Here is a 19,804-nt window from a genome sequence, read left to right as displayed (position 1 = left end):
CTATGACACTATGTGCATATCTTACTGACCCGCTTCACTGTGTTTTCAGTGGGTGCCAGAAATTACTCACCACTGTCCAAAGACTCCATTTCTGCTTGTTGGCACCCAAATTGATTTAAGAGATGATCCATCAACGTGTGAGAAACTTGCCAAGAATAAACAGAAGCCTATTACTCCAGAAACTGCAGAGAAGCTGGCCCGGGATTTGAAGGCAGTGAAATACGTGGAGTGTTCTGCACTCACGCAGGTTAGTTGAATTGGTTTCTTTCTTGAGCAGCTGTGGAGCATAGATTGGTAAACTGTTGGGAAAGCTTGCTATAAGTTTGTGAACATTACAGATTTGCTTTTTATAGTTGTATGTCTTAATCTTTACAACCAGAAAGTTTGTAATGTATTGCTGCCTAGTGAACTTTTTCGGATGCTTATTAATCTGATTGCAATTGTATGCTTGCATAGACCTCCATGTAGCGGTCTTGTGCATAACAAGTTGTTTCTCCCAAGAATAAAGACTGAATAGACAGGGGCCTTCATGCCATGCTATCACTATACTTTGTTTGCAGGTACCTTTGTTGTTTCACTTGTGGGTGTCACATTGGTCTTTTCCCGCCATCGGTTGGCTGTGTGAGACAACAGAGAATGAAATTACGTTAACTTTTACAACAAACCCTGATCACGCCTACTCCGGTTGACTTCAACTGACGTACAATGTATTCGAAAAATCACTGCCTACTGACTCCAACGGACAACTACCACCTGTTCTAGTAGCAGAAATGTGTGTGTGGGGCTTGAATTTCACATATAATGAGAATGCCTTCACATCTCCCGACACTTGCATTTGCAGGGTGCCTCTGTTGCTTCACTCCAAATTGAGAAGAGACTGTTTATATTTATTTTTCCCTGCTTTAACGTGTTTCCTTGGAAGGACAAGGTGTGTAATCCTTGCCTTCCAAAAAACCAAGTCGAGGAGAGGTGTTTGGCGTACAAGAAATGTCTAAAGCAAAAAAGCTTAGTGGCGCACATGGTCAAATTCTGGGGGACCTAAGCCATGCAGGCTAACAAACGTAACACTTCACCTCTGAGGTAATCTAAGTAGAGAACGGAGCGAAGTGTATGGCTCTGACCCTAATCCTCACAAGAGGGTACTACGGGGACATCCTTGCGCCCTGCCTCCGCTCCAGTTGGCCAGATCCTACCTACTGGTGGCAACATGACTAATACACAATCTAAACACGTATCTAGAACACCACCAAGGTCAAAACCCTGACCTGCAAAGAACGCAGTGAGATCTCTGGCTATGCATTGAAGCAATCAGCTGCCAATCAGTGTGAAACTGAGCACGGCATCTAAATGTCTTTATATTCTCCAAAAAAGCCCAAATAGTGCTTAGCCCATACGGCAAAGGCCTCATACGCCGCCAGAGACAATGAACATCCCTAATCATGATCATCCCTTTATCAGAGATTACAAAAGTGGAAGCATTAAACCATCACACACACAAATGCGCACACACACACTTCCTTGATACCAGTGTCTAAAACACCAAACACTCTGCAAAAAAGATGTATGTGCAGCCAAGCCAACCTCCACTTTACAGAACAAAGAGCTCTAGAATTCAGTTCCTCAGAAGAGGAGCAAGATGAAAGCTTTACATGAGGAAATGGAGTATGAGTCTGAGATTCCAAGGGGAGACTCGTAGGTCCAAATTGGGCAGGGGGTGTGATGGGAGACTGCTACGACCAGGATTGCGGACTTCCTGAAAACCAAACAGAATAGATTAGAAAGGAGACTTGATGCCAGTGACACCCAGGAAAATGGCCTTCATCCAGATCTGGAGGTGGAAGAGGAAGGTGCATGGTCCCTTGAGGCCATAGAGCCTCTGATAATCAATGTGCCCACAGTGGATCAGTGTGGGCACACAACCCCCCCCCCCCTAATCAGGGCTGTGGCTAGGTTCAGAGTAAAAATTCAGGCAGCCGTTCATAGAGCACACGTTGGAGAAGCGTAAACCTATTGGCAACTGCATCCCACCGCTCAGTTCTGTAAATAAGCAACTCTTTGGACACTGCAAGTCGACATGCAGATTGAAAGCGTATAAACATGCTTGAACTGATCCTGGGTACATTCCGGGCCACCATACACCAGATCCATTGGTAGCTGCTACGTCAAGAAAGCTGCCTACAGAGAACGGCAGGTTAGTACCACAGCATTTACCAGCTATGAAAGAGCGCACTAGTATTACCAGAATGCACTTGTTAATTAAGCACATCTGTTGGCCTTCTTGAAGGAGTTCAGGCTATAGTTCTAATGGATTCTTTCCTCACACGGATTCCTCATATATGATATCCCTATTCCAGCGCAGCTATTCTCTGGAAACCTTTTCACCACCAGCGGGTACAGCGTGCCTCCAGGTCGGCTACGTCTGACGCAGCTACACACTCTGCACTTTGTTAGACATCAGGGTCAGTATATATATAGCAGGGTTGCGCCTTGGTGCCTTTTTTCCGTGTACTCTGTTCGCTAATTGGGAACACGCTCGTCGAGCAAAACCTTTTTCTGATGCCATGCCTACTCCATGGAAGGCTTTGAGATTTAAGCCATGTGTGGATTGCGGGCAACAGATGTCAGTCTCTGATCCGCACCAGATCTGTTTATACTGCTTGGGCGAGGACCACAGCGCCCAAGACTGAGGGTCGCGCCAGTTCATGCACCAGAAGGCCCTTCGGGAGAGGGCGGCGAAGATCTTCACCTTTGTTAACAAGGTGAAAGATGAGGCTCTGTGATCTTGGTCGGTCACAGCAGCGGAAGGGCGCCCTGAAAAGCGGGCGTCTCTGCAACAAAAATTAAGAGTAAGGAGGGTCGGAAGAGGTCTCGCATTCCGAGTGGAGCCCATGCACCAACGTTGGTCTTTCCTTTCTAAGAAGAAAAACCACAGCTCCAGGGATTCACCTGAGCAGCAAAAAGCTGTACCTTTTCCGACCCATTCATCCACACGGTAGGAGTGAGTGTTTCAGCCGGAACATGTTTATCTTCGCTAAGGCGCTGGCGGCTCTGGCAACGGTACCAGTGGCAGTCTTTGTCGCAGCACGGTCCCACTGTGTCTGTTGCGACCGGCAGGGTACCCTCGGGGGACCACTCCTCAAGCCTAAGGGCTCCGGCTTCGACATAAAAGTCCAAAGGCCATTCAGCACCTGGATGCCCTGCCTTAGGGTGTAAAGCTTGTCAGGTTGGGTTAATGCATCAAAATATTGACAAGACCGTGCAATCTAGGACCACATCATTGAAAATGTCCTGCTTCTTACCTACAACTCTTATCAGCAGAATTGAGCGCAGTATAGCTGAAAAGTTGCTATTGAAAAGGTATCCAGTCATGAAGAAAATGCAGGTGCTTACTTATTGCATTTCCTAGTTCCAGAGACCCATAAGACTCATATTTGGTCTGTGGCTGGGAAACAAGTTTGTCGGGCCACAAAAATGTAGAACCTACTGCAGGAGGCGATTCCTCTGTGCAAACCAGTGGACTACAGGGCAACTATTAGTTCTTCTATGTTGCTATGTTTTCTGCACTACCTTTGATTCAATGTGGATAAATGACATGTCCAGTTCAAGGTCCTTTCTTTTGGGATAGCATGGGATTGCATCTAAAGTATTCATTAAGCCGCTAGCGGTGGTAGCGCACTTGCAGAGGCAAGGGATGTGTTTACCCCATGTGAAAAATGGGCTACTAACTGGCAAAAGTGCTCCCTGGTGGCTCCTCATGCCATTATCAGTGCCATCACCAATTGTATTCTTGTTCAGTGTACCCCCGCTACCTCCTACTACTATATAAACTGCACTAGATAAAATGTCTTTGATATCTGTTTACCCATGTTACTATTGTATCCCTATTGTAACTCCACGGGACGTTATTTAATTTGCTGTATGTAACTAAGCTATGCAACCCTCTTACTATGTTCGCGCCTTGTTATCCTTGTGGTTATGTGCGCATTATAAATAATAAAACAAACAAACAAACAATGCTACTGAAACACTCAGAAATTAAGTTTAGTCGCAAGCCAAGTTAAAGAATTCTTCTGAGTAATTCTAAACACAAAAGGCAATGGCTAGCCCCTCACAAGAATAGCAGTGGCACTTAACAGGCTAAACAGTCCTTATCTGTACGCACAGTAATGAGGCTACTAGGAACGATGGCATAATGAGTTTACCTTATTCACTCGAAGTCTACAGATGTGCCCTTTTGGTGAGGGACTCGCAAGTCAATGGTCACAAACGGGCGTCTCGGGCAATCTAGTGGTTTCAGTTGGTGCCAAAAACAGTGGTCTCTGTGTAAAGCATTTTTTGAATCTGCAAGTGACAAACATACGTGCATCAGTGTTGGGATGGATGTTCACTGCCACTCAGTCGCAAAATACAGAGCAGTTGATTTACTAGATAGGCATCTGGCATCAAAGCATACTAGAACTGCTGGTGATGAATCAAGTCCTCTGCAGTTTTCAAACGCTTCACCACAAAAGTGTTCTCATGAACAGTCAAAAGGCAGCCATGTTTTACATAAACCGGGTGGTAGACACTCCAACATGGTCCTCACTCTTAGCAGGTTTGTTGCTGGTACATGCACAAACATGTTTATTCAAGCCTGCCACATTTCAGGGGTGCATGATAGTCTAACCCCACCCCTCTTGCTAAGCAGACCATTGGTTCAGGAACTTGAGTGGGATGGTACACAAAGGCACTCAAATCTTTAACATGCAACAATTAAGCAAGGACTTTTTTCAACAAGTACAAATGCAAAATGGCCATCTTTCACTTTCAGGTACTCGTAACCAGAATCCCTCAGCAGTGCTCTATGCGTGAGTTGGTCAGGGATATTTGTGTAGCTTGTCCCAGATCCACTCCCCTACCGCCCATTCCCTTAGTACACATGGCAATTCATAAATTGCTCCATCAGTGACCCTCCTCGTTACACCAATGTGGGTGCTACAAGTGTGCTATTCCCACCACCTACACATGTAATGTCAGCCACCAATTATAACCTGTTGACACAACAGAATCCACAGATAATTCATTCCAATTCACAAGCTATGAACATGGCAGCTTGACCTGCAAGGTCATATTTTGGCCACTTAAAACTGCCCGGTCGTTGCATAAACTTATTTCATAAGGCCACAAAACCAAATGCAAGACTGATATTTCGATGAGGGGAACATGTTCTTTATCTGGCGCATAAATGTGATGTGCAGTCGTATAGAATGTTCATCTGCAGACCTTGTCACCTAACCGCTGTTACATTTACACTCTGGATTGAGTATACATTTCACTTCACTAGTGATAAATTTCCCACTCTGACAGCATACAACACTTCACAAAGTTAGTTTCTTGGTGGAAAGAAGCTGTGGCCAAAGCCTTCACTTGAATGGATTGCCCTCCCATTTATTCCTCATCTTTGATATTCAATATCCAGCTTCAGAACAAATAATTTGGCAGAGGGCGCTGTTCGTCGATGCAGTAGACTAGATGTCCCTCGAGGGCCTCCGTCTCGAGGATGTCATCGAAGGTATATAAAGCACGTGCAATGTGCCCGTTGGCTTCAGTTCCGTTTCTCTGAGTAAGCTTGTGCTTCGAGAACTATGGTGCGCTTCAATAGTTTCATTTGCGAAAATGTCTTCATCTTCGACACCTAGTACCCCAAAGACCGGGTTTAAGAAGTGTCAGGACGGCGGTTCCAAGATGTCGATAACAGATCCACATTGGGTATGCTTGTGATGTCTCGGTGTGGAGCACAAGACCTCGGCCTGATCGATGCCAATCGATGACCGGGAAAGATCTGAAGGAGCGAAAGGGGAAATTGGCAGTAGTTAGAAATTCCCATCGACTACCCCCTCAAAGAAACCTCAGACGATACGAGAGGCGGCTCTCATTGAAGCAAGGTGAAAAGGTCCAGGTTGAGGAGTGGCTCCCACCACTCTTGGTTGAAGAGGAGGCCGTCCTGTAGGTCGCCCACTTCGACTTCCTCGTCTGACTCCTCTCCTGAGAGCTATATCCTGTCCCACAACGGCCTCCACTTCTGCCAAATGGGAAGCATTCAGGTTAGAAATGATAAAAATATTACCCTCGACAAGCCATGCTCCTACCACACCTTTTCAAGCCAGGCTTGAAGGATCCTTCGATGATTTCTAATCGCGCCGAGGCCTTGACGGCTCTCTATGTGGATCTGGCCTTTGTCCCGGGCTCGAGCCAAGTCCTGCGTGTCCTCGAGCCCGAGATGAAGACCTGATCCACATAGCGGGCAGTCGAGGCCAGGATGTGATCGAAGTATCCATCGAGCTGCAAGTCAAAGAAGCAGTCAATAGTCACCGCCCTCGACGCCAGCTGTGCCCTTGGTGCCATGGAAGTCAAACGACTTAATAGAAAATATTGACTTCTCGAGCGTCTAGTTTAAAATCTCTTGAAGCCTTCGACGCCCATACCAAATAAAACCTACTCCTTTACCTAGAAATGATTATTTTAAATCACTAACCTCGACTCATGAGGAAAATGCCATCAGATAACAATGCGCCATTTTGGGTACAATATGGTACACCAAATGTCCCTGATACTTTATATCAGAGGAGTCAAGGCTAAACTATCTTTGACAACTTCCAGCCAGTGGAGTGAACACTTCACCAGGGCTAGAATTTGATAAACCTGAATTTGATGAACATGCATATGCATCATATTCACAGTTGATATATACGGTTGTAGATTACTTGGGAAGGAGTAGACCTACCCTCCCCTTGGAGTAGGATGATGTAACAGACATCCTTGATAAGGGTCTGCCATTTGATCCCATTTTACCTTTCCATATTGCGCTTCAAAAAAGGGTGTCTGCTTATTGGGAGATGCCACTGTCAAGTCCGGCAGTAAACAAGAACTTTACAAGAAAATACTGCCCATCTAATAGCGACCCCAACTACTTGTCAAAACGCCCCACCCCAGAAAGTCCGGTGGTGCAGGCAGCTACTGCAACATCAAAACGAGCAGCTTACCCAACTATCCCTCCAGATAGGGATGACAAAAAAGTAGATGCATGGGCAAGGAAAGTTTTTTTTTTTTTTTTTTTTTTTTTTTTGCGGGGGAGCATAGCTCTTAAATCAGTCAACTCCACAAGTTTTCATTCACTCTATGGGACTGTAATTCTATGGCGGCTGAGCATATTCCTGAAGGGGAGGAAAGAGATGGCTTCTTGGCTATTGTTGGAGACGGCAAGGAAGGCATGTGCGAGTCCCTTCATTCAGGTCTGGATTCTGCTGACAGCATCAGCAGAGCCATGGGCACAAGCACTGTAATTCACAGATTTGCGTGGTTGACCAAGTCTGTATTTGCTCCGGATGTGCAATCTAGACTCCTTAATATGCCTCTTGGCGGGTCTCACCTTTTGTCAGCAAGGCTTACGAAAGCCTCCAGTTGCAGACCTCGAAGGCGCAGCCAAATCTTTAGGTGTCACTATTAGGCATAACTCTTTTATTCCTCACTCAGTTCCCTATGACTAAATAAATGTCCCTATACAAATCTTACTATCCCTTTTGGTGTAGCCTAACACTACTGGGGCGCTGGTGGGTCGCCTATATAAGAGTGGGATAGCAAGGATAACTTGCACTAATCTCTCACTACTTTCCTGAATCGCTAAAAATAGGAGCACACAGTGTGGAAGTCAACCTTAATTTTATTCCTGTTGCCTCCACCTAGTGTGACTCCTCATGCTTACTGGGTTACTAGGGGTGTGCCAGACACTTTCTCGACACCCTTACTATTAGCGTTTTAAAATGATGCAGTGTCTGCCAAGTTCACCTGTTCGGTAAATCATGTCAGCCAGGACATCACCCTGCCTGTTTGTTCGGTCAACCGGTTTCAGCGGGTTTCAAATTGCTTTTCCCACTTTCTTCAGGACTCAACAATGTGACCCGATGTGGCACAATACATTAAACACAGCTAAAAAGACGACAACAATCTTGTCTAATCTTTGTTCCCAAATTTCTTGACTGGAGAGGGCATCATCAACTTTTCATGGGACGTCTATGCCAAGTTTCTCTCGACCTTGTACTGTGTGGGAACGCCCACTAGGTCGAAATCTCTTCTGCCGTCTTGTTCATACAAGGCTGTATTCTGGTGGGTGTCGACTCCTACAGGTGGTGTTCTTAAAGATCTTGGTTTATGATCAGAGAGGGAGGCAGCTAATGGTCTTTCTTTTACTTACTCATGATCCAAGGTTTCTCCAGCATGACAGCTGACGGCGTGAGGATAGGACGAAGCAAGTTACAGAGACGCAAAAGCTGCCTCTATAAAAGATAGTAGCAAGTGCTGGAGAAACCTTGGCATTCACGCCTAGCGACTGGGCATTCGAATATAAAGGGCGCTACCCCTAAAATATCATCCGTCGAGACGCATCGTAAGAAAGTGTCGGTCGACAGCAAGGTTCCTGCTCTGACGAAAACTCCTCACGATCAGCTCCCGGAGGGGAGGATGGTTAATGTTAAAGGTCATTTGTACCGCGAACTATCGCCACCGGAGTGGTCCCCTGGCACTCTGGCGGCTCTGAAAGAGGGAGGGAGGGGTGGGTTAGTGGGTGGAGGCTGGAAAAGTGCAAGATTGCAGTGATGTGCTGTTGGCAGCCTCAGCCCGGTGGTTCCGTCGGCTGGGCCTGGGGTGTATGCGGCCGGTAGTCGTCGTGTGCTGATGTGCGAGTCTGTGTGTTTTTTGTTTAGTTGTTGCAGTGTAGTGAAGTTTGTGCGGTTTGCTGCGCTAGAGGTTTGTGGTTGTGTTTGGTTTGGAGTTTAAGAGGTGTATGCAGAGAAGGAAATTGTTAGTGGTATTGGTTAGTTTGTATCTCTATCCTGGACTGAACCGGTTGGGCTCGTGTAATCTGCTTGTACACCCTGAGCCTCAGGAGGTACGTGCCCGTTTTTGCATTCAAGGCCGTTTGAGGATTTAGCTGTTCCCTCCGCCCGCTCCCTTAATAACCTTGCATGCTCCTCACCCCCTCCACATGACTAGCGCAGCTGCTAGTGTCCATACTTCCGATTGTGTGGTGATTGGTGGTATCTTGTCCGTTCCACAGCCCCGTGGTACCTAGTTTTGGCTGTACGGGCGGTGGGGCATGGTAAGGGTTGGCTGGAGTTGTTGCCTCCGTTTCCCTGGGTCTCGCTGGTGGACCCCTGTGTCCAGCGTCAGCCCTACTGGTGCTCAGGGTACTTCTGTCGGTTCTAGGGGTTTGTCAATGTCCTTTTTTGATGAGTCGTTTGTCTTATTGTTTCGGTTTTAGTCTCTGGTGTTGAAGAGGCAGGTTTTTAGTAATTTTCTGAATTTAAGGTGATCTTTGGTGTTCCTTACTACTTTTGGGATGTTGTTCCAGGTTTTCGCGGCTAAGTGGTAGAAAGCGGTGCCTCCGAGTTTCTTCTTGATGTAAGGTTTTTGTTCCAGTCGGATTTCGTTGGTTGACCTGAGCGGTCTCGTTGGCTTGTAGATTATTTTTTTTTTTTTGTAGGAATTCTGCTCCTTGTCCGCTGATTGCCCTGTGCGTTATGCACATTGTTTTGAAGATGATACGCTGTTTTACTGGGAGCCAGTGTTGTGTTTTTAGGGCCGGGGTGATGTGGTCTCTTCTGGATAGTTTGAGGAGTAGTCTGGCTGCAGTGTTTTGGATCCGTTGTAGCTTCTTCAGTAGGTATTCCGGTATACCGAGGTAGAGGCTGTTTGCATAGTCGATACTTGACATGATGAGGCCGACGATGGTGAGTGTTTTGTGTGTGAAGGAGAGGAAAGGTAGTATTTTTCTTGCCGTGTGGAGGAGGAAGAAGCATTTCTTGACTGTTGCGTTTATTTGCGGTTCTAAGGTTAGGGTGTTCATCAGGACTCCCAGATTTTTTACTACCTTAGATGGTGATGGTGTAGATCCCATTTCCGTTGGCCACGGGATGGCGGTTTCCTTCTCTTGGTCTTTGGATATGATCATGATTTCGGTTTTTCCTGGGTTGATTTTCAGGTTGTTGGCATTCATCCAGTTGAAGACTTCTTTTAGACAGTCGGTTAAGTTTGAATGATCGGCTTGGGTGTCTTCGATCTTGTAGATGATTTGAGTGTCGTCTGCGTAGTTGTAGCATTTGATGTTGTGTTTCTTGAAGATTCTGATTACTGGGGTTTGGTAGATGTTGAAGTACAGTGGTGATAGTGAGGATCCTTGTGGTACTCCACAGTCGTTGACTTGTGCGGTGGATTTGAAGGGTTTGATCCAGACTGTTTCAGTTCTGTCTGCTAGGAATGATTTAGTCCAGCGTAGCGCTGTGTCTGTTATGCCTATGTCTTTTGGTTAGGGTGTCATGGCTAACTGTGTCGAAGGCTGCGGAGAGGTCGAGCAGGATAAGGGCAGATGTTGTGTTGGAGTCTGCGTTTGTTTTAGTAGTGCTGTTTCTCCAGCATGGGGTCTGGCATGGATTCACATGCTCATGAATATTCCCCGTCGTCAGGCTGGGAATCCTCGGTAAAGAAAAAACCAGTATCAGTTTCGTTTCTGATCTGTCTTTCGTAGTAATAACCAATCACTGGTCTCTGCGTCATACTGACCACAGCCAATGACTGCCCTCTACCTAAGCACCGCCTCTGGCAGCCATCTTCAGATTTTTACCGCACGTTCATGTGTTGGGATCCTCGTGCTATTTTTTCGCGCTTTTTCACAAAAACTTCGATTCTTTCGGTCAAAAGAGCCTCAAGCTCCACCGATCCTACATCCGATCAACGGGGACCCGTGTCGGATTCATCTGTGCCCCTCAAGGGTGAAGATTTCGTCGAGCTACGCTTCGGAGGACTCCAGAAGCTTCTCAGGCCCGGTCTCGGAGATGGCCCAGGAGAAGGGAAGCTCGACGCCCGGAAAGCTGTTCAGGGCCTGCCCTGGATGCCAGCTGCAGAACGTCTTCAAGGAGGACGAACACTCTTTCTGCCTTTACTGCCTTCATGGGGACAAGACGCACGTGGAGAAGGACTGTGCGTTTTGCGGCAACATGTCGGAACGGACCATGAAGGACCGCCATCAACGTCTCGCCAGCTGGCTGGAGGGTAAGAGCCCGTCTGGCGAGAAGAAGAAGAAATCTGAGCGGTCTTCTAAGACCTTTGAGGGCGCCCCGGCGACGGGGGCCCAACATAAGGCCAAGCACCGCGAGTCCGCTGGCACCGGGAGCGCCGAACGGTCGGGCTCTACGGGCGCCAGGCAGGGCGCACCCTCCCCGGCACCATCAACCACGAGCCAACGCTCTGGGTCGGGTAAGAGGAAGGCCGAGCACCCGGCGAAGCTCCTGGAGAGACCCCGGTCGAGCTCTAAGGCAGAGGAGGAGCGTGGCAGTGCCCCCTCCCTCAAGGATAAGGCGGTGAGCGCACCTAAGGTGGTGAAGGCCTTGATCCATTCGACCAAGCCCTCTATCGAAACGGTCGCGGCGGCCCTGGCCCAGCCTGTGGAGGCTGCACCAGTGGTGGCGGCCTCGGGGCCCAGAATCTCCCTGCCTCCTCGGAGGGAGTCTTCTTTCGTGCCCATCGATAGGACCCCCGTGAAACCCTCCGTGGGGAAGAAGGGGGGGCAGGGCGTCGGCGTAGATTCGGCCTCAACCTCAGAAGAGGAACTGATCGAGGTCTTAAGCCACGGCCTAGGCGTGGAACAAGACCAGCCCGTCGGAATGGGCCCCGACGCAGGTGACGACGACGACATCGTCGAGGATACCGACGGGGCCCCTGCTCGCCCGTCGGATTCCCCTCTGCCAGCGCCGCAAGACAACTCAGCGGCCATTTTGTTGGCTATACAGTCCTTATGCTCCGAGATAAGGACGAGACTACCGTTACCGACGGAGGAACCTCTCCCGTCGGGGGATCCAGAACCGGGACCTTCTGGTGTTCCCCCTACCAAGAAAAGAAGGATTCATCCACCGCCTCCTTTTCAACCGTCGCGCCCCGTCCAGCCCTCCTCCCCGTCCACCCGAGGGGATGATACGGGGACTGACACGGCAGCGACGGGTACGGACGACGAGGCATACGACGAGGATTTTCCGTCGTCGCCTCCCACCAGGGCTTCTCCGCCCGACGAGATTGGATCGTTCCACTCAATGATCGCCAGGGCATCCGAGCTTTTCCAACTCTGCCCTGAGGAGAAGAAAAAGGAAGGCTTCCTTTACCAACGGCGCGAGACCAAGAGGAAGCCGGTCCTCGCAGTGCCTCTGTTGGACGACATTTGGGATGAGGGCCTTTCCCTCCTCAAGAACCCTTCCACGACGCCAGCGAAAAGAGACCGGTACGAGAAAAAGTACCGGGTCCCGGACTCAGCCCCCCTATGCCTCCGGGCGCAGCCTACCCCGGACTCCGTCGTCTCCGCGGCAGCCAGGAAGAAAGCGGGGGGGGGGTGCGGCCTCCACGTCGACTTCCCCGCCGGACGGCGAGGGAAAGAAATTGGATGCCATGGGGCGCAGAGTCATCTCGTCGGCGGCGACGACGATTAAAGCGGCCAACGCCTTGGCTATCGTGGCCCGCTACGACAGGGAACTCTGGTACAAGATAGCTCCCCTGCTGGATTTTCTGCCGGACGACAAGAGGGCGGAGGCCCTTGAGATCCTGCAGGAAGGTGAGGTGGCCTCGGACCACGCCATCACCGTGGCGACGGACATCGCCGACACTGGGTTCCGCCAGATGGGCAACGGCGTTTGCCTTCGACGTCGCGGATGGCTCAAGGCTACGGACTTTCGGCAGGACGTCCAGACCAGGGTCCTGGACATGCCCTTCGACGGGAACAACCTGTTTGGGAAGACAGTGGACGATTCCCTTCAGGCCATCAAGGCGGATACTGAGACGGCCCGGGCCCTTGGAGTACTGCAGCAACGGCGGACGCCCTTTCGGAGCGGCGGAGGCAAGGGCGCCTCCAAAGGTTCCGGCGGCGGTTTCGCTTCCTACCGTCAAGCGGCCCGCTCGTCGTCGCAAGAGGCCTACAGAGGACGAGGCAAGTCTGGCGGACCCCGCCGTCGTCGCCAAGGAGGCCAAGGCGGCAAGGCCGCGTCCAAGCAGGATTGAACCTGCCGTGGGGTCGGGCCCCCACCGAAGCACCCCGGTGGGAGGCCGGCTGGCGGGCTTCGTCAGCGTGTGGGAGTCCATCTCCACCGACCGTTGGGTGCTGGACGCCCTGGCCCGGGGCCACGCGCTCGAGTTTCAAAGAAGGTGCCCGCGCGTCCCCCCCGTGGCCAGGAAAGAACTTCACGTCCCTCAACTTCTCCTGGAGGTAAAGGCGATGCTCAGAAAGGGCGCCATCGAACTCGTCCCAAAGAGGCTTCGGGGCTCCGGAGTCTACTCGCGTTACTTCCTCGTGAAGAAGAAGACGGGAGGATGGCGCCCCATCCTGGACCTGCGACGCCTGAACAAGTTCATCAAGGCGCAGAAGTTCCGGATGGTCACCCTCCAGCACGTCCTGGGTCAGCTGGAGGAAGGAGACTTCCTATCGTCGTTGGATTTGGAGGATGCCTACTTCCACATTCCCATCCTAAAGGGGCACCGAAAATTCCTCAGATTCGTGGTCCAAGGGCGTCATTACCAGTTCAAAGCCCTTCCCTTCGGACTGCGGTCGGCACCCAGGGTTTTCACCAAGTGCCTCGCACCGGTGGCGGCGCAGCTGCGCCGCGAGGGGATTCACGTCTACCCCTACCTGGACGACTGGCTCATCCGCGCCAAGACGAGGGAGCTCGCCGTGGTCCACACGGCAAGGACCGTCCAACTCCTCACGGACCTGGGATTCTCCGTGAACTACGCCAAATCCCACCTGGTGCCCGCGCAAGTCGCACTGTTTCTGGGAGCGAGGCTCGACACAGTGTCCCTTCTGGCCTCCCCGTCGGAGGAGAGGACCAGGACCATCCTGGGCAAGGTGCAACGGATGTTGGTGGCCGACGCGGCCAAGGTGAGGTCCATCAAGTCCCTCCTCGGGATGATGTCTTCCTGCATCTACCTCATTCCCATGTGCAGGCTCCGGATGCGCCCGTTGCAAGAGTTCCTGGATGCGCGCTGGATCCAGACGACGGGCAGCTTCGAGGAAAGGATCAAGCTCGACGAGAGTTTCCGACGAGCGATACGGTGGTGGGGCACCCGCGCGCATCTGACGGCGGGCATGGACTTCCAGACCCCAGCCCACCAGGTGACTGTGACCACGGATGCCTCCCTAGAAGGGTGGGGAGCGCACACCGAAAACCTGCACGCAAGGGGACTCTGGCTCCCGACGGAGAAGTCCCTGCATATCAACGTCCTGGAGCTCCGTGCAGTGTTTTGGGCCCTCAGGTCCTTCCTTCCGTCCCTCAAGGGCAAGGTGGTGAGGATCTTCACCGACAACACCACCACCATGTTTTACATCAGGAAACAGGGCGGAACCAGGTCCCCAGCGCTGTCCAAGGAGGCGCAGGACCTGTGGCATTGGGCCGTCGCCCAAGGGATTCTTCTGGTGCCGTTTCATCTGGCAGGGATAAAAAACACCATCGCCGACTCACTCAGCAGGGAGCTGCGCTCGTGCCACGAGTGGGAACTACGGCAGGATCTGGTGGATCGCCTCTTCCGACGGTGGGGCACACCCCAGATCGACCTGTTCGCGACGGCGACGAACACCAAGTGCCGGAGGTTCGCCAGCAGGTTTCCCCAGACGAGGAGCATGGGCGATGCTTTCTCGTTCCCCTGGGAGGGCCTGTTCCTCTACGCGTTCCCTCCCTTGCCTCTGCTAATCCGGCTCGTCAACCAGCTCAAGAGGTCACGGTGCAGGATGATCCTCGTCGCACCTGCGTGGCCGAGGCAGATATGGTTCCCGGACCTTCTGGACTTGTCGGCGTCCCCGCCAATCAAGCTGCCGGCGGACGCGGATCTACTCTCCAGGGAAGGAGGCGCCATCCTCCACCACGACCCGAAGTCGCTGAACTTGCAGGCCTGGCTCCTGCAGCGCTAGAGTTTGGAGGATACGACATACCGGCCGATTGCAGAGAGGTTCTTGCAAAGGCCAGGGCGTCCTCGACTCTTAAATGCTACGGACACAAATGGAAGAGGTTTTCTGTCTGGTGCCACGCACAGAAGATTAACCCTCTACGGATTACGGCTCCCCAAGTGCTGCCGTACCTGCTGACGCTGGCCAAAGCTGGTCTGGCACACGCGTCCATCAAGATTCATCTTGCTGCGATCTCCCGATACACCAGAACCACGGGCCGGACGTCCTTGTGGTCTCATCGTCTGGTGAAAGAGTTCATGAAGGGACTGTTCAGATCGTTCCCGCCGGTGAAGGCTCCGGCCCCGGCGTGGGAGCTCAACGTGGTGCTGACCAAACTTATGGGACCTCCGTTCGAGCCTCTGCACTCGGCCCCGTTGAAGTTTCTATCGTGGAAAACCGCTTTTCTCGTGGCCATCACCTCCGCACGACGAGTGGGAGAGATCCAGGCCCTTTCCTGCAAGGCCCCGTACTTGACTTTCCACGACACGAGGGTAGTGCTCAGGACGCACCCCTCCTTCATGCCCAAGGTACCGTCGGACTTTCATCTCAACGAACCCTTGGTGTTACCTGTGTTCTTCCCGTCGCCTTCGTCGCCGGCTGAGAGGACTTTGCACTCGCTGGATGTAGCTAGAGCGCTGAAGTTCTACGTGGACCGCACGAAAGGTTTTCGGAAGACGTCACAACTCTTTGTGAACTTTGGACCTGTCAATCAGGGGAAGGCTCTCTCGAAGGCTTCCATCTCCAGATGGCTCTCCGGCTGTATCATGTACTGTCACCGGTTGGCAAACCGACCGCTGCCTGGCCGTCCGAGAGCCCATTCCACCAGAGCGATCGCAGCTACCACGGCGTTCCTATCTGGTGTGCCCCTGCTGGACATATGCAGGGCTGCTACGTGGAGGTCGACGCACACCTTCACGAAATTCTACTGCGTCGACCGGGATTCCAGGGAGGAGTCCAGGGTCGGCCAAGCAGTGCTGCGCAACCTGTTCGCCTGAGGTGAGCCTGGTGAGGAGGTAAGATGCTTAATGTTGAGTTGATGTGATGCTTAATGTTGAGCCTTTGCCACCTCCCGTGGTTGTGCATGTGTGTACTGCTATGTATTCTTTATTCATGAGCATGTGAATCCATGCCAGACCCCATGCTGGAGAAGGAACAAGTTACTTACCTGTAACTGTTGTTCTCCAGCATGGGTCTGGCATGGATTCACATGCGAACCCTCCCGCCTACCCCTCTGCGGCTCTTCACTTGGTCATACTGCCACTTCACGTGCTTCCAAATCTGAAGATGGCTGCCAGAGGCGGTGCTTAGGTAGAGGGCAGTCATTGGCTGTGGTCAGTATGACGCAGAGACCAGTGATTGGTTATTACTACGAAAGACAGATCAGAAACGAAACTGATACTGGTTTTTTCTTTACCGAGGATTCCCAGCCTGACGACGGGGAATATTCATGAGCATGTGAATCCATGCCAGACCCATGCTGGAGAACAACAGTTACAGGTAAGTAACTTGTTCCTTCTGTACCACTTGTGGGTCTGAAGCCGATGTGAGCTTGGTCTAGGTGGTGTTCTTCAACGTATTCTTGGGTTAGTTTGTATACGTAGGTTTCGAGGAGTTTGGCCGGGTAGGGGATGTTGGTCTGTAGTTGGAGAGGTCATCTACGTCCCCGCTTGTGTTTTTCAGAAGTGGTTTGATGTAAGCCGATTTGAAGATCCTTGGTTCTGTTCCTGTTGCCAATGATAGATTTAGAAGGTTTCTGAAGTATTCTGCTGGTGTTCCTTGTCCGAGGATTGATTTGTAGATGTCCGCGGGGGCAGGGATCCATCGGTGAGCCCGCTTTCTTGCTGTGTTTTATCAGCATTGCGAATGCCTCTGCTGATATTTCAGGGTAGTTATTGAGTTTGTGCTGCGGTTCTGATTTAGGTTCGTTTGGTTGTAAGTCGCTGCTGGTTGGTCTCTGTTGGATGGTTTGTCGGATGTCATTGATTTTCTTTTTGAAGTGGTCTGCAAGGTTGTTGCATAGTTTCTCCGAGGGGGTTGGGGTGTTGTCACAGCCTGGTGGGTTTCTCATTTCTTTAATGATACGGGACATTTCTTTTTGTGTGTTGGTGGCATTTGTGATTCTGTCATCATAATGCCTTCTCTTTGCCTTTTGAATTTCCTTCTTGTATGCGCGAATGTGCTTCTGGAACATTGTTTTGTCTGGATTGAAATCTTTCCTCCATTCCATTTCCATCTTTTTGTTTTCTTTTTTCGTGGTGCTTAGTAGTGGGGTAAACCATTTTGCCATTGCTCTCTTTTTTGATGGTGTGAATGGTTTTTCTGGGGCCATCTTGTCAATTGTACCTGCAATCCATTTGTGTAGTATCTCAGCTTTCCCGTCTAGGTCAGCTAGGTCTAGTTCTGTTGTTGAGGGCTTGGTTAACTCCAGTTGTTCGAATAGGTTACCTTTTTTGACGTCGTTCCAGTTTCTTTTTGTGGTGGCTGTGAGTTTGGGAGGTTGGATATAGACTTGAGTAGGCAGAGTGATTACGAATGGGATGATGAGATGAGATGATGAGATGGTCACTCCACAGTATTTGTATCGGCGGTGCCGTGGTGATGAGTTTTTCCTCTGCGAATATTGCGTCTAAGGTGTGTCCTGCCGAGTGAGTTGCCCCTTTTACTAGTTGTCGTAGTTTCATAGTGGCGAGTTGTTCAATCAGTGAGTTTTGGGAGTTGGCATGACTGTCTTCGAACCAGATGTTGAGGTCCCCCAGTATGATTAGGTGTTCGTGGTTGATGGCTATGTTGGTTGTGGCTTCTATGAAGTTGTCGACGAAGGATGCATCATAAGTTGTGGGTCTGTACACCAGGATGAATGTGATGTTGGTTTTTGGGCTAGCTGTTAGGTGTATGACCATGGACTCGCAGTTGGGGATGTTGAGTGGTTCGTCTGTTCTTATTTTCAGCTGCTCTTTAAATGCTATTGCGATGCCTCCTTCTTTTTTGTTTTTCCTGTTTATTTGAAGGCATTTAAAGTTTGCTGGAAGGCAGCTTTGGAGTGTGATTTTGTAGTTGTCGTCCAGCCAAGTTTCTGTGATGAAGAGGATGTCGATGCTGTTGTCGTCGAGTAGGTCGAAGATCTCTGTAGAGTGTTTTGACATGGATCTTGCATTTATTAGGTTGCAGTGGAGTTTAGAGGTGTAGCTTGGTTTGCCTTTTTTTGTTAGGGTCGTTTTCTGATCTTGTTCAGGAGCAGGTTTCAGGTTGTCAGCGTCCTCGAGTAGTTCTTCTAGGTTTAGTCTAGGGTTTTTGTTTTCATCTGGTTCGTCTTCCAGGGGACATGGTTGTGGGTTGGGGGTTCTTCTTGCTTTGGTGATGTATGGTGTTATTGCTTCAGTTGTGTGCTTGTTGTATCTGGTGGGGTTTGTCCTTCTTCGTGATGTTGGTAGGTTGTTCAGTGTAGTTGGTTTTGGCGTCGCGTTGGTTCGATCTGGTGAGTAGGTCTCAGCGAGGTATGGAGTTAGGTAAAGGGATTTGTCTCTTCTTTCAGTGTTGGTCCGATCTTTGAAACCTGTCTGTGGGGGTGTGTTCTGTTGTTGCGGTTCTTAGTTGAAGTTTCGGGGTGTTTGTTCTTTCTTCTCTTCTTTCCCTCTGGGTGGGTCGTTTGCGCTGCATTGTACGATTCCGAGTTGTTTTAGTCTAGTTGTTGTCTTGGTCGGGGTGTAAGGGTGGAGTTAAGGGTTGTATAGTTGTATAGTTATATAGTTGGGTTCTAACAGTGGCTCTCTTTAGTCTCCGTCTCCCTTAGCGACAATGCAATTTGGGCACGGCGGCCCTGCTAGGTTTGAGACACCTGTATAGTGGGAGAGAGGCCTGTCAAAGCAGTCTGGAGAACAGACAATGCATTTTGGGCACGGCGGCCCTGCTAGGTTTGAGACACCTGTATAGTGTGGGAGAGAGGCCTATCAGTGCAGTTTGGTTGCTGAAAGCATTGCGAGGATCGTCTCCGAAGACTCCCAGAAACGGTGGGTGAAAGATTCTCCGAAGCCTACTAAGGTCAAGGAGACGCCGAGACCTAGCGAAAGTGCGACTGGAGCGCTGGAACCCTCCCCTAGGTCGAAGGAGAGACCCAAAGACACTACTCCACCGTCTGGCCCACGGGACAGCTTCTCGGAGGGCGACGGGGGAATTCCCTCCACTTTGTGGGAGAGATCTCGACGCATTGAGGCGGAGGAGCAAGCCTTTCCGCCCCTTGACCGTTCTGGGTCCTCCCACTGGACCAGGGAGAGATTTGAGACATGTATGAACAGGTTGGATAGATTTGTGGCCATTTCTGAGCACATCCCCACCTAAAAGACCAAGGGAGCTCATCCCTCAAGACCCTCGAGCCAAATTCCCTAGACTTTTTGACCCCCAGGAAGAGGAACTGTATACATATGACCTCACTGAGGAGGACCCTCATGTTGACATCAGGAGGAGGAGGAGGAGGATGATGATGAATTCATGGATACTGAGGACCTACAAGATCCTGTAGGTGGCTTTGAGGAAGACCCTGACATGTGTGACCCACAGCCATGGCAGTCCCCTGGGGCGTCAACCAACCCTGACTCATTAGATCGGGCCTCTCCAGACTTCTTGTGTCAGAGAGCCTTCACCTGTGGACGATCAGCCCACGTTTAATGCCATGCTATGCAAGGCGGCTGCACATTTTCAAATCAATACGGGAGAAACTACCCCAGAGGTTGATTTTGTTGAAAAAATCAAAGAAAAGCCACCTCATTCCCTCTTTGCCTACACCAGCCTTTATCAGGGACG

At 50.6% G+C, this 19,804-nt stretch overlaps 1 protein-coding gene across 3 annotated transcripts in view; it reads left to right on the top strand.

Annotated features, from left to right (window-relative positions):
- Positions 1-19,804, top strand: part of CDC42 (cell division cycle 42) — a 320,654-nt gene that overhangs the window by 179,734 nt on the left and 121,116 nt on the right. For all 3 annotated transcript variants that reach the window (XM_069610884.1, XM_069610885.1, XM_069610886.1), the window contains exon 5: positions 50-247. In XM_069610884.1, the coding sequence (XP_069466985.1) occupies positions 50-247 (198 nt within the window). The remainder of the gene's footprint in view (positions 1-49; positions 248-19,804) is intronic.

The sequence above is a fragment of the Ambystoma mexicanum genome, chromosome 8 (assembly GCF_040938575.1).
Source record: "Ambystoma mexicanum isolate Mex_15411 chromosome 8, UKY_AmexF1_1, whole genome shotgun sequence".
In the NCBI taxonomy this organism is placed as follows: domain Eukaryota; kingdom Metazoa; phylum Chordata; class Amphibia; order Caudata; family Ambystomatidae; genus Ambystoma; species Ambystoma mexicanum.
The sequence above is the reverse complement of the archived record's forward strand: the minus strand, read 5'-3'. Positions and strand labels throughout refer to the sequence as shown.